The sequence below is a fragment of the Balaenoptera borealis genome (assembly GCF_965194805.1).
Source record: "Balaenoptera borealis genome assembly, chromosome: 17".
Lineage (NCBI taxonomy): Eukaryota > Metazoa > Chordata > Mammalia > Artiodactyla > Balaenopteridae > Balaenoptera > Balaenoptera borealis.
This window is the reverse complement of record NC_138876.1, coordinates 74594189-74607843: the sequence shown is the minus strand read 5'-3', so window position 1 is coordinate 74607843 and position 13655 is coordinate 74594189. Positions and strand designations below refer to the sequence as shown.

The 13655-nt window shown below is 38.5% G+C and overlaps 1 protein-coding gene across 3 annotated transcripts in view; it reads left to right on the top strand.

Moving 5' to 3' along the window:
* Positions 1–13655, top strand: part of NKAIN3 (sodium/potassium transporting ATPase interacting 3) — a 510304-nt gene that overhangs the window by 15096 nt on the left and 481553 nt on the right. Inside the window, exon 1 of one of the 3 annotated variants that reach the window (XM_082364732.1) lies at positions 1–13655. This exon is cut by the window's left edge and continues 14586 nt beyond it. The exons of the other annotated variants lie outside the window; for them this stretch is intronic. Within the exon in view, the coding sequence (XP_082220858.1) occupies positions 13653–13655 (3 nt within the window). The 5' untranslated portion in view covers positions 1–13652. 3 annotated transcript variants of the gene reach the window in all.

Sequence of the window (13655 nt, the reverse complement as noted above, 5' to 3'; positions counted from 1 at the left end):
CATGCCATGAATTCTCTCCTCAGTTGTATTTTTGTGAGCGTGACATGCTTACGGAGGCTCTCAGAGGCCACCTGGAGCAGTGTTTTATGATCTGGCCTCTCCCACCCATGTAGCTGAGAAAGGAGCCGTGTGAAATTTCCAAAACGGCCACTTCCTTGACGTATGAGAAAGGTGCTATCAGAAACTTGCACCTTATGGCAGCAAACAGTGGATAAAACAGGTGCATAAAAGGTGCCATTACAGAAAATGAGTTTGACGTTAATTTAGGTATGCAAGTGATCAATTCTTAACTGCCTACTTCCCAAATCATTGTTTACAATTACTACCTGGAGCTTGAGAGTAGATGCACGTTTCTTTCTACCACTCCATTTGCTTTTCTCTCCATGGTAAAACCATGGCGGTGACTACTCTATAATTATTCTCTTCTACAAAATGGCAGGCGTGATCAAATTCTGTAAACACTTTTGTCTGAACAAGATGTGTTATGAAGTTTACTGGAAGAAGATTTTGGAAATTGTTTCTGTGATGATTTAAAGAATAGAATAGATTGAGGCTACTTTTGTCTAAAAGGATAGATTCAGCCTGTATTAGTGTTCTCCAGAGAAATAGAACCATGATGATACGTAGACGTATATCCTATTATATGTGTATATGAGGAGATTTATTATAGGAATTGATTTATGTGATTATGGAGGCTGAGAAGTCCCCGCCTGCTGTCTGCAAGCTGGAGAACCAGGAGGGCTGATGTCCACAGGCAGGAGAAGATAGATGTTCCAGCTCAGACAGTGAGAGCAGATTCTCCCTTCCTCAGCCCTTTTGTTCCGTTCAGGTCATCAACAGAGTGGATGACGCCCACCAGCCTTCCTGAGGGGGAGCTTCTTTAGTCAGTCGACTGATCCAAATGCTGATCTCCTGTTAGAGACACCCTCTTGGGCATGCCTAGAAATAATGCTTTTTTCCAGTTTTATTGAGGATTAAATGACATACGTTATTGTATAAGTTTAAGACGTACAGCATGGTGGTTTAATTGACATATATTGTGAAGTGATTGTAGCATAAGGTTCAGCTAATGGTCATCAGGTCATATAGGTACAACATAAAGAAAATTAAAAAAGAAAAGAAAAAAGATGTTCTTCTTGTGATGGGAACTCTTAGGATTGACTGTCTCAACAACTTTCCTGTATATCATACAGCAGTGTTAACTGTAGCCATCATGTTGTACATTACACCTCTAGTACTTATTTACCTTATAACTGGAAGTTTGTGCCTTTTGACCACCTTCCTCCAATCCCCCTCAACCCTCCTCCACCTCTGGTAATCCCACGTCTGACCTCTTTTTCTATCAGTTTGTTCGTTTTTTAGATTCCACATATAAGTGAGATCATACAGTATGTCTTTCTCTGTCTGACTTGTTTCACTTAACATAATACCCTCCAGGTGTGTCCATGTTGTTGCCAATGGTAAGATTTCCTCACTTCTTATGGCTGGAATATGTGTGTGTATATATATTTAAAAAACATGTAATATATATTATATGTAATATGTATTATATAATATATAACGTATATTTTGTGAGATATCTATAAAAACTTCTTTATTCATTCATCATTCATCCATCAGTGGACACTTGGGTTGTTTCCATGTCTTAGCTATTGTTAATAATGCTGCTGTGAACATTGTGAACATGGGGGTGCAGATATCCTTTTGAGTTTGTGTTTTTGTTTCCTTTTAGATATATTCCCAGAAGTAGAATTGCTGGATCATATGGTAGTTCTATTTTTAATTTTGGGGGGAACCTCCACATTGTTTTCCATAGTGGCTATACTAGTTTACGATCCCACCAACAGTGCGTGAGGGTTCCTTTTTCTCCACATCCATACCGGTGTTTGTTATCTCTTGTCTTTTTGATGATGACCATTTTAACAGGTGTGAGGTGATATCTCAGTGTGGTTTTAATTTGCATTTCCCTAATGACTAGTGATGTTGAGCAACTTTTCATGTATCTGTTGGCCTTTTGTATATCTTCTTTGGAAAAATGTCTATTCAGGTCCTTAGCTTATTTTTTAATTGGGTTAGTTGGGTTTTTTTTGGTTTGTTTTTGGCTGTTGAAGTGTATGTGTTTTTTTTAATATATTTTGGATATTCATTCCTTATCAGATATATGGTTTGTAAATTTTTTTTCTATTTTGTAGATTGTCTTTTCACTTTGTTGATATTTCTTTTGCTGTGCAGAAGCTTTTTACTGATAGTTTGATACAGCCGCACTTGATTATTTTTGATTTTGTTGCTTGTGCTTTAGATGTTATAACCAAAAAGTCATTGCCAAGACCCATTTCAAGGAGTTTCATGGTTTCAGGTCTTACATTTAAGTCTTTAATGGATTTGGAGTTAATTTTTGTGAGTGCTGTAAGATAGGAGTCAAGTTTTATTCTTTTACATGTAAATATCCAGTTTTCCCAGCACCATTTATTGAAGAGATTGTATTTTCTCCACTGAGTATTCTTGGCTCCCTTGTCAAATATGAGTTGACCGGATATGCCTGTGTTTAACTCTGGGCTCTTCATTTTGTTTCATTGATCTGTTTGTCTGGTATTATGCTTGTACCATACGGTTTTGTTTACTGTAGCTATATAGTGTAGCTTGAAATCAGGAAGTGTAATGCCTCCTGCCTTGTTCTTCTTCCTTAGGATTTCTTTGACTATTCAAGGTCTTTTGTGGTTCCATATAAATTTTAGGAGTTTTTTTTTTTTTTCTATGTCTGTAGAAAATGCCTTTGGAATCTTGATAGGGATTGTATTGAATCTATACATGGCTTTGGTAGTATTGACATTTGAAGAATATTAATTCTTCCAATCCATGAATGTGGGATGTCTTTCCGTTTATTTGTGTTTTCTTTGATTTCTTTCATCATTGTCTTGTAGTTTTCAGAGTAGAGGTCTTTCACCTACTTGGTTAAATTTATTCCTAAGTATTTTATTATCTTTGATACTATTGTAAATGCTTTATTTCTTTTTTCACAAAATCCATTGTTAGTGTATAGAAATAGTATTGATTTTTGCATGTTAATTTTGTATCTTGCAACTTTAGTGAATTCATTGATTAGATCTAACAGTTTTTTAGTTGAGTCTTTAAGATTTTTTTCTATATAAAATTATGTCATCTGCAAATAGAGACAATTTTACTTCTTCTTTTTCAATTCTCAGCCTTTTATTTCTTTTTCTTGTCCGATTGCCCAGCTAGGACTTCCAATACTGTGATGAATAGGAGCAGTGAGAGCGGGCACCCTGTTTTGTTCCTGATCTTACAGGAAAAGCTTTCAATTTTTCATTATTGAGTATGGTGTTAGCTGTGGGCTTGTTATATACGGCCTTTATCGTGTTGAGATATGTTCCTTCTGTGCCTTATTTTGTTAAGAGATTTTTCTTTTTTATCCTGAATGGATGTTGAATTTTGTCAAATCCTTTTTCTGTGTTTGCTGAGATGATTGTATGATTCTTTTCTTTTATTCCATTAATGTGGTTTATCACATTGATTTGCATATGTTGAACCATCCTTGTGTCCCAAAGATAAATCCCATTTTATCATGGTGAATGATCCTTTTAATGTGCTGCTGAATTTGGTTTGCAAGTATTTTATTGAGAATTTTTGCATTTCTATTCATCAGGGATATTGGCTTGTAGTAGAAGTAATATTTTATCAACTCTCTGGGCATCCCTTAGTATAGTCAAATTAATACATAAAATAAACCATCACACATCTATTGTTGGAAGCAGAAAAATAAACCATGCAGCTTTCAGTAAACATTGATAGACACACAATAGGTACCTGATACTTGCAAAGCAAATATTTTTCACATTTGTTTATTTTTATAATTGTACATTTGAAGTAGTCATTTCATTTAAATATGATGCAAAACGTTTTTAATATTTTAATCATGTCTTTGAGCCAGTTCCCTTCTCTTATTCACACTTAAACTTGTAACTCTCGAAATTAGAGTCTTTGGGAAGCTCTGCATTGACTAAACTTTTTTGGTTGCATCAGGTGGCTTCAGATTTGAAGGCATGAGGAAATTTCAAACAAGTCCGAACTTTTAATATTGGATGATGCCCTTTCGATTTGGCTTGAGATTTTAAGGATCTGAAACTCAGTGGATTCAAATTTATGTGATGTAATTCCTGCATTTATCATTTATGACTGCACTGAAAATAAACATCACCCCAAGGACATATTTCTCAGGATATTCCATGCCCCATAGAACTGATTTAGAATGAGTTCTTCTCTATTTGAAAGGGAGCTTATTCTTTCTTTCTCTCCCTTCTCCCTCCCTTCATTCTTTGTTCACTCTTCTCTCTCTCTCTTTCCTTCTGCCTTTCCTATCTTAATTTGTTTTCTACCTTCTATTAACTTTGTGTAGAGAAAAGTGAGTTTGAAAGGTTAATAATATGTTGTGTAATAGCACATATTTTTCCTGAGTGCTAATTTTGAACATTATTATTCCCATTTGATATGCTTGTAGCACTTAAAATTAATTCACTTCCACCAACATGATTATTTGTGGGGCTTTTTGGAGCCTCATCTATGGAATCACAGCAGGGAATTGTGACTAGATAGAACTGAACTAAATTTCAGAAACCATTATATTCATTCATTCATTCGTTCACCATCCATCCATTCATTTGTTCATGAATTTCTGCGAGGGTACTTACTGAGGGCTCACCAAGTATCCTGCATAGTGCCAAACACTGACTGAATAGGGCACACATAGTCCTCCCTCAGTGGAGTGTGGCATGTATGATAACAAAACATAGTTTAGTCACAGTAAGTGTCTGAAGCACAGAGGATTATCACATGAGTAACTGTTACAATATATGTGGGAGATTTTTTGACTAATGCTTGTGGTAGGAGTGTGGTTAATAGTAACATTACCTATCCAAACGTTTGAAATAATTTTTCTTTACTACTCTCCAAACTGTATTTATGACTATCTATGAGATGAATTTAAAAATCGACCTTGTTCTGAGAAGTTTATAGTCTCGTGACCAAAGACAATTAAGTAAATAGATAATGTCAATGTAATGTGCTGTGATACAGAACTAAGCCCTAGGAGCTCCGGGGTCCTGAGAGGGCATCTAACCCAGCCTGAGAGGGGACTCAGGGATGCTTTCTGGAACAGTGATATCGGAACAAAGTGTGAAGGATGGTGGCCTAGTGTCAATGAATTTGGATAAGATTAACTGATATAATCATGAGTAAGTAATTTATGCTCAGTATTATTGTAGACAAAGTAGAAGGTCAAACCACGTGGAACATTAGCAGTATCTAAAATAATGAGAAATATTAATAAAAATGGAGTTTTCTGGTGACAAAACAATCCACCTCACCTTCTTCAAGAGAGAGAATAACAAGATGTGCACATTAAAAAGCACGCCATTGCACTGGTGTGTCCCTGTCACACATATGCTAAGGTGTCCTAAGGAGTTGGAGAGTCCCAGAAAGTGTCGCTAGGCTCCTCAGAAGTGAGAAAGAAGGGAATACCAAGCAAGGGGTCCTGGACTCCAATCCTGATCTTCTGTAGGAAATGAAGGCTCATAGCATTTTAAGCAGAACAGTTAAGATTCTGTTTTATAAAACCCTGAAGTCTAGATAAGACTTTATTTGGGAAAGTGTTACTGAATTGGTCGCCTGGACCAGCTTTGGAGTCATCAGATTCCCACAGTCATTAAGGAAACTGATGCTGAGACTGGAACAGCACAAGCTTTATTCAACAGCCAAAGGATGGAGAAGCAGGAACCTAGTTTGCAAATTAACTTCTCAATCCAGTTCGGGTGGAGGCACCAAATATATAGGGGAGTCGAGGTAAAATGGAGGGAAGTGGACAGAGTCGGAGGAATATTCATGCGTTTTCCAGTAACATGGGTGTGGTTTGGACCCAGAGCTGATGCAGCTCTCCTTTTTAGTCTTTGTATGGGCTTTTCCAGCTGTTGTCATGGCAATTGTAAACTGTCATGGTGCTGGTGGGTGTGTCACTTAGTCTTACAATGAGCTTATAATGAGGCTCAAGGTCTCCTGGAAGTCAAATCTGCTCTCTTGGACCTAGTTGGTTCTAAACAGTTCTTGTTTTTTTCTCTTTGCAGCTTCCTCCTGAAACTTAGATAAGAGTAATTGGTTTCCATCAGAGGGAGAGGCAGGGGTATGATTCTGGGGCAATAGCCTTGGTAACAAGAGGGTTTCTACTATTGAAACAAATCTTAAAACTGCTAGTTTAGAAAGTGTGAAGTGGTTCTAGATTTATTAAAATCTAGATTTTTAATTTATTTTTATTCATTAAAATTGTTAAATTTCTGTTTATTAAAATTCTTTCTAGGAATTTTCCAGTTTAAAAATTAAGATGCTTCTCTTCACGTGCATACCTTCTTGCTAAGTGATGGCAAATCCCTCTAGAAATATACACACATATGAAATAAAAATGGTAATTTTAAATAGATGATATCGAAACTTCAAACACGTTCAAAGAGAAACATAGCATGAAAGAGTTAATCTTACATGCTGTGTCTTTTAAGGGGACTCTTGAGAATTGTAGTACACATCCCACTTAAGAGTTGAAGTATCCAACTGCATCTATCATTGCCCTTGTACAAAAACTATGTTTAAAGGAAGCATATTTTAACTATATTGTATTATTTTCAAAAGTATAACAACTCTGGATTTTGAATTATAACAAATAATAAATACAACGTGCTAATTGTGTTCCACAGTTGAAATTTTGGTTCATATAGATATCACTCCAAATTGTAGCAATAGAGCAAATCACTCAATTCGATTTTCCTACATAGCGTTTTTCTATATATGGAAAACTTACCCACTTTTTAAAAATAGATTCCTAAATCAGTAAACCCTGGTGAAATTTTAGTGTTTTTAGATCAAATATTGGCAGTTTTGTATGTTTCTCCCTAGTTATTTGTCCTGATTCTGTTGGCAGATACTATGCTACATTCACATGAATATGTTTTAAATTTGAAGATGGTTATCTTCTCTGAATTATTACTCTGGGCCAATATCCCATATTGCTATCATTCTTTGGTTTATTTTTTATTATTTGTGTATATTTCCCCCACTGTAGGAATGGAAAGGTTCGTGCCATCCTTGTTTTTGTATTCTTCACCGTGCCTGTACTCTGATTTACGCACAGGAGTTGCTCAATAGATATATGTCGAATTCTGGGTGAATGGGTTATTATATCTTCAGTATCATCAGGTTGCTTTTGCTTGCAGGAAGCAACGCACCCAGGTAAAAATTGGTTAAACCGGTGCTACTCAAAATGTGATCCATAGACTGGTATCAATACATAAATTTCATTTCTGACCTGTGAGGAGCTAAGTAATTAAGTCAGCGTTTAGAACCATTTGTAGCAATTTGAATTTGTCCTGACATTCAAGTGGTTGACCATTTTCTTAGGAATTTTTTATTGACTTTTAGAAAAGGTTTTGTCCTCAACGGATTGAAAATTAAAAAAAGAAATGTCCTTTATTACAGAGTGTTTGAGAAGCACTGACTGTTTATTAATAAATCTCACGTAACAAGAAATCCAGAGGGAGCTCGCTGCTGGGGTCGGATTATCAATTCAACAGCATTAGGGCTCTACGTGGTGTTTCTGGGATTCTCTTGGTCTTGTCTACTCTGGTTACATATGCTTTCTGCAGTTCTAAGCCTCGTGCTTTCACGTGAAAATATTCAACTCAGGAAGGAAATGGGCAGATAGAAAAGAGCCTTTCCTCTTTCACAGATCTCTTTTCATCTGGAAGGAAAATTTTTTCCAGATTTCTCCGCATATTTAATTGGGTCACCTGCCCTCTCTGGACCAATCAGTGCAGAACTGTCATGGCCTAGTTCACCATGACCCATCCTCTGGGCAGGACACTCACTGCATGAGCAGAGCCAGAGTTCTGTTGACAAGAAGGACAAGAGAATGCTCTTCTGCGCCTTCCTCTAAAGACCTAAGATTATCAGAAAATGACATAACCACTGGCAATGTTGCCATAAGTAAGGAGGTATGATCATAGTTCAACTTTATAGACTATTATGCTCGGTATTTTATGTAATTCTTTGTATTTCATACAACTACCCTGCACATAGCCAGTGTTATCCCTAGTTTACAAATAGGGAAAATGAGATCTAGAGAAGCTAAGTATCTTGCCCAAGATCACATCACTGGGAGGTAAAACAGAGCTGAGAATCAAGCTCTGCATCATGAAGGTCTAGACCCAGGTTCTTTCTACTCTGTTACAAAGCCTATTTTGATTTGCTGCCCATGGGGTGTACACAATATCAGAAACCTGGGAAAGTCTGACCCAGGGAGATTGACTTGAGTGATGCCCTCTTTCAAATAGGGAATGTGAAACATCTTAACATTTCTACGTGCAGTTAATTTAATCTCTGGCACATGGGTCTACACTTTTTTCTTATCTGGTCACTAAAATGTGAACCCTCTTTGCTGTTGTCTGAAAAGCATCCCGTATACATCATCTGTCACTGTCATTACTGCCCCGGGGGTCAAAGGCCACCTCTATTGTCGTGGGATTGGATGTAATATGTAGACAGATGTATTCTCTGTAATTCTGCAATCTAGAAGACCACCGGTCAATAAAACCCCTTTCCATGGTGGATAAGTATAGCTTGAAACTTTACTAATATCGGGGTACTATTTATCAGCAGCACTGTGGCTTACCTAGGTTTTCTTGGGCTTTCAAAAACCATTTTCAACCCTAAAGAGGGCCACACAACCAACGTTCAGGCACTTCTTTACAACAGAGTTCTTCGGTAAACTGAAAATTGCCCAGTTTATGGAATTCTCCCTCGATCTTACAGTTTCTCATATTCCAATTCCCTAGAAAATTGCTTTGAGAAAGATGAGACAGTATATCTCTGGAGTGGTCCAATTTTTTTCATTCTACTGCTGAGTTGGGCATACAATCCTAATTATCTTTGACCCTGTTCCTTTTTGCAGGTGATAGTTTGTTCTAGTTAATGCATGCATCATAGCGAAGTGTACAGGGCTGTAAAAACAAGCTTTGGAATATTCATCTTTAATGACCAAATGTGTAGATTTTATTATCACATTTCTGAAGATTTTAGCACTTATCAAACTATGCGGGTCCACCTTAAGATATGTTTTTCTTATCACAGCCATACATTGTCAATTATACTCAGTTGTAAGTTACTTCAGATCAGCAACTTTGACTTGCGCGGCATTTGATAATCTCGTTAGTGTTGCCGATTCTGCCTTTGGGTGGAAAACCCCAGCAAGCACACAGTGCATAATGAAACATTCTCATCAGATTCACCATTTCATGAGAAGTCATAAAAAGAAAACTTTTTGAGCAAAATTAGGCCATCTATCTTCTAAAAATCTCTATGTACTTTAGATTAAGTAAAATAAAAGTAATAATTTATGTTGAAGTACAAGTAATGCAAAACAGTTTAATTAATTTTATTTTAGTTCATGTGGAGGGCTTCCTGCTTTTCTCCCTTGTTTGGTAACCCAAATACCAAATTCCTCCTTTGAGAACATAATGTGATATTGGTATGGCAATATGGAAGGTCTGGCTACACTGAAGTTTAGGGTGCCTTGTGAAATAATGTATTCTTACCGTTCTTTTGAAAATTTGTGAAAAACTTAAAAGTTGGTCTTACAAACCTAACTAATATTTTTAGATGTCACTCATAAGAACATGGATATTTCTCCTCTATTTTCTTAGCATCAAACATGAAACACATTCAGAGCATTCTCTCTGAAATTTTTTTTGAAGTATTTCGGGTTGCTTTAGTTTTAGTTAGAAGCAATACAGAGTCAAAGCCTCGAATTATAAATCTCAGTGGATGTTTCTGCCAGGATTGGAATGCAGCTTGAATAAGATTTACTGTGACCTAAACTTTCAACAGAATATCTCATGACAGCAAGATACGTCCACAAATGAGGTTTTTTATTGCAATCAACTCTTTGACTTGTTTGTTTTTACTGTTGTCTTTAAGCCCAAGATTTGTGGCAGACCCAGAGATTGGGAGTTTTAGAAAGAAAGCTTTACATTGGACTGACTCAGGGAGAAAACCGAGACTAGCCTGGCTGTGTTGCCTGGGATAAAGTAGCAGGGTGCGCGTAAGAGCTGAGGCAGCTGCATAAACCCCGGCTCTGGCCTGGTGGCATTAGGAGGCGTGCGCGATAGCATGAGCTAGGAATTTCCGTTATACTTTATCCAGGTAAATAATGTAATGCTTTCATAGTGCTCCATTTTCCATGTAGTAAAGAATTACCAACGGTTGTACTTGAATGCTTTCAGGATACTAAGGCTTCTATGGGTCCATTGGTGCGATAGCACTAGAAAGGACAGAGGGTCTTTTTCCTTTTTTTTTTTTTTTTAATGATGTTTTAGAGATCATCTACCACAATCCCTTTCTTCTGAGAAGAGAGAACTGATTTCAGCTCTCCTGTTTCTTCAGAGGGCGACCTGGGGTGCTGAGGTCCTGCGGCGGTCAGCTCTCTCCTCCCCCAAACTTAGGGAGAGTCCACAAGGCTGTGCGGGGAGCCCAAGGCCAACTTGCCTGCCCACCGTGGTTGGAGGTTAGGGCAGCTACTTGCCCAGCTCAGCCGCGCAGTGCACAGAAAGCTATGGCTGACAGCAGAGGCGGTGACTGGTGGTTAAAGGCTAGAAAAGAGTCTGCCCTCCAGCCAGCCTCGGGCGGAACAAGGGGATCCTAGCGTTCAGATGGAAGAAGTGCTCCGTGAATGTTTTTGGTAACAGTGAATAAAGGAGGGATTGAATGGATAGACTTCTGGAGCGCAAGGTGATCCTAGAGTCAGGTCATGCAATCATTTTCCTTTGGAGTTCCCACCACATACCATTTTATGTGGTCCTTCACCCAGGCCAGTATTGCATCCTTCCACCCGCTTGGGGCATTTGGACCTGTGTGATGACGGTTTGGTTGTCACAGTGACGGGAGCAGTGGGGGGGCTGAGGTGCTAGGGGCACTCAGGTTCCCAAAGAGCAGAGATGAGCCTTCAGCGAACAGGAAGTCCTGCCCGATGAGGAAGTGTTGCCTAAAATAGTAGCATCCCACTGAGAAGCACTGAGTCTCCATCTGAGTTCTTGGAAAGGAGGGTTAAAGACACGAAAGTCATCACTCCCTCAAGCAACCAGATATCTTGTTGGACATGTAGCATTCAGAATAAGATTTCCTTACGTTTAGCCGAAACCTTGAAAGTTCGACCCATTGGTATCTGCTCTGTCCTTCAAAGGAATGGAGAGACCTGCCAGCTTCCTCTGATGTTATTCCTACGACACATTTACCGACCTTCCCCATCCTGGTGACTTTCCTCAGGGTGTGACCCTGAGGAAAGTCTTCTTTGTCCTTGTTAAGGTGCGGCATTTGGAACTTGACCCTGTCTTCTGTCTGTGGCTTGACCATGCAGTGTAAATAGCACCTGTAGCATTAGTGACTGCGACTAACTTAAGACTTGGTTACAGCTGTTACTGTTATTTCTATTAATGCAACCTAAGATTGCATTTATCTTTTTTTGATTTTTATCAGCTGATTGTCCATTAACAATTCAGATCTTCACATCAGCCACTGACAATCAGAATTTCCATCATTCTGTACCAGGGGTTAGCATACTATTTGGTAAAGAACCAGATAATAAATACTTTAGACTTCTCAGCCCAGCTGATCTCTGTGGCAACTACTGGACTCTGCCTTTGTAGCCAGAAGGCAGTCATGGACATGACATAGGTCCACGGGTGTGGTTGTGTTTCAATTACATTTTATTTACAAAAACAGGTGGTGGGATAGTTTTGGCTCCTGAGCCACAGTTTGCCAATCCCTGCTCTGTACTTAAAGAATAATTTGATTAAACTCCAAATGTGGTACTTTTTTATTATGTCTGTTCATATCATTGTATTGATTTCAGCCAGTCATTCCAATCAGCTGAGAACCTCTTGAATTCTCATTATTCAAGTTCTCTTATCCAATAAAAATTAGATTCTTTTACACTCTGTATCACTTTTTTGCTTTTATCTAGTTATTCTTCAGACCAAAACAGACACCTTGCACGGAATAAAGCCAAAAAGAGACCCTAACCACATAACTAGTTTTAGCTCAAGATGATTAGTGGTCTAGGTGATAAACATTTGATTACCATAGTTTAATCATCAACTAATTCATGAAACCACACCAAAATTCTGGTATGCAGCACAATTACTTCTTTTCTTTACAAGAATCATGAGGGGGTTGTGTGTATTTTCTTGCGGAAGTCAAGATGTATGTCTATTACAGGTTCTTGCCATGCCACTCCATTAATGCCAACAAAACTAATAGTGCTCATATAAAACTGGCTTTTAGTAAATCATCTGTTTACTCATATATTCTTACAGTTTGCTGGGGAGAGATGAAATCTTATCAGTCCCACCCCTGTACCCGCTCCTTTTGAGATATTTACTCAAGTGGGGTTTTCATGCCATTGTAGCATGACGGCACAGACTTCTGACTGTGGTTCTGAGGTCACAGTTAAGGGTCTGTTAGAACCCTCTGTGGGAAGGAAAGAGTTAACAGTGGTCTTAGTGCCCTTCCTCCTTCTCAAGGACACCCTGGGCCGCTGCTGACCTCCACTAGACATCCTGCAGACATTTCAAGGAGATTTAGTAACAGAGAGATAATCTAAGAAGCTCGTATCTAAGATTGTCTTTAATAGAGTATTCTCTTTCTGTCTTGATTACTTCTTATAAATAAACAAACCTGGAATTTATGTGATACAGGTGGCCAGAGAGTGGAAGTTAGTCATGTGAGTTTTTCATCCACACAAGGAATGAAATATAAAAACTAAGAGGGCCCTCGACTTTTTTGCCTGAGATAACTTGCACTAGACACATAGTGACATGCATCTGTTACTCTGAAGCTGAATTGCATCCCTTTTGGGAAAAAGAATTTTTTGAAGCTGTGATAGTTCAGGCTTTCTTCATTATTGCAAGTGTGTCTGTTGTTCCTTGGACTGTTAAACAAGCCCCACGCTAGTTAAAGCCGTAAGGACAGATTTTAATTGGGGGTATGCTATTGCAGTAGGGAAATGAGTCCAGGGGAACTGAGCTTAACTTGGATTTGTAAAGAGGTGATGGGGGATTTTAAAGGGAGAATGAGGTTACAGGGAAGGGGTGAACGGGGTTCTGTAGAGTTAGGGAAGTGAAAAGTTACAAAAAATGGGAAGGGATAGTTGGTCCATGTGAAGGGTTTGTTAACTGGTGCTTGTGATTTGGCTCCTACCCTCCCACAGACCCCGGAGACAGGGGCCCTGTTTTCAGGCGTTGGCTGGAACAAACACTAAACTCTTTGGGCAGCCTTGAGTTTTCTCAGGCAGGCACTTTAAGGGGAGTTAGGGTCGTCCTTGGGATGCAGCCTTGAGCTGTTAGAAACTGTGTTAGTGTTTGTTCAGTCCTTGTAGGCCAAGGTTCACGGCGCTATTCAAGAAGCAGGCTCAGAGGAGTCTGGCTGGAATTTTCAAAGAGAATCTTTAGTATCCTTCACTAATCATTAGTGAAGTTGGGAGCTATCTATGATCTATGATTGCTGTGAATCAGCTGTGATAATGCAACACTTTGGGATTCTGCACTATG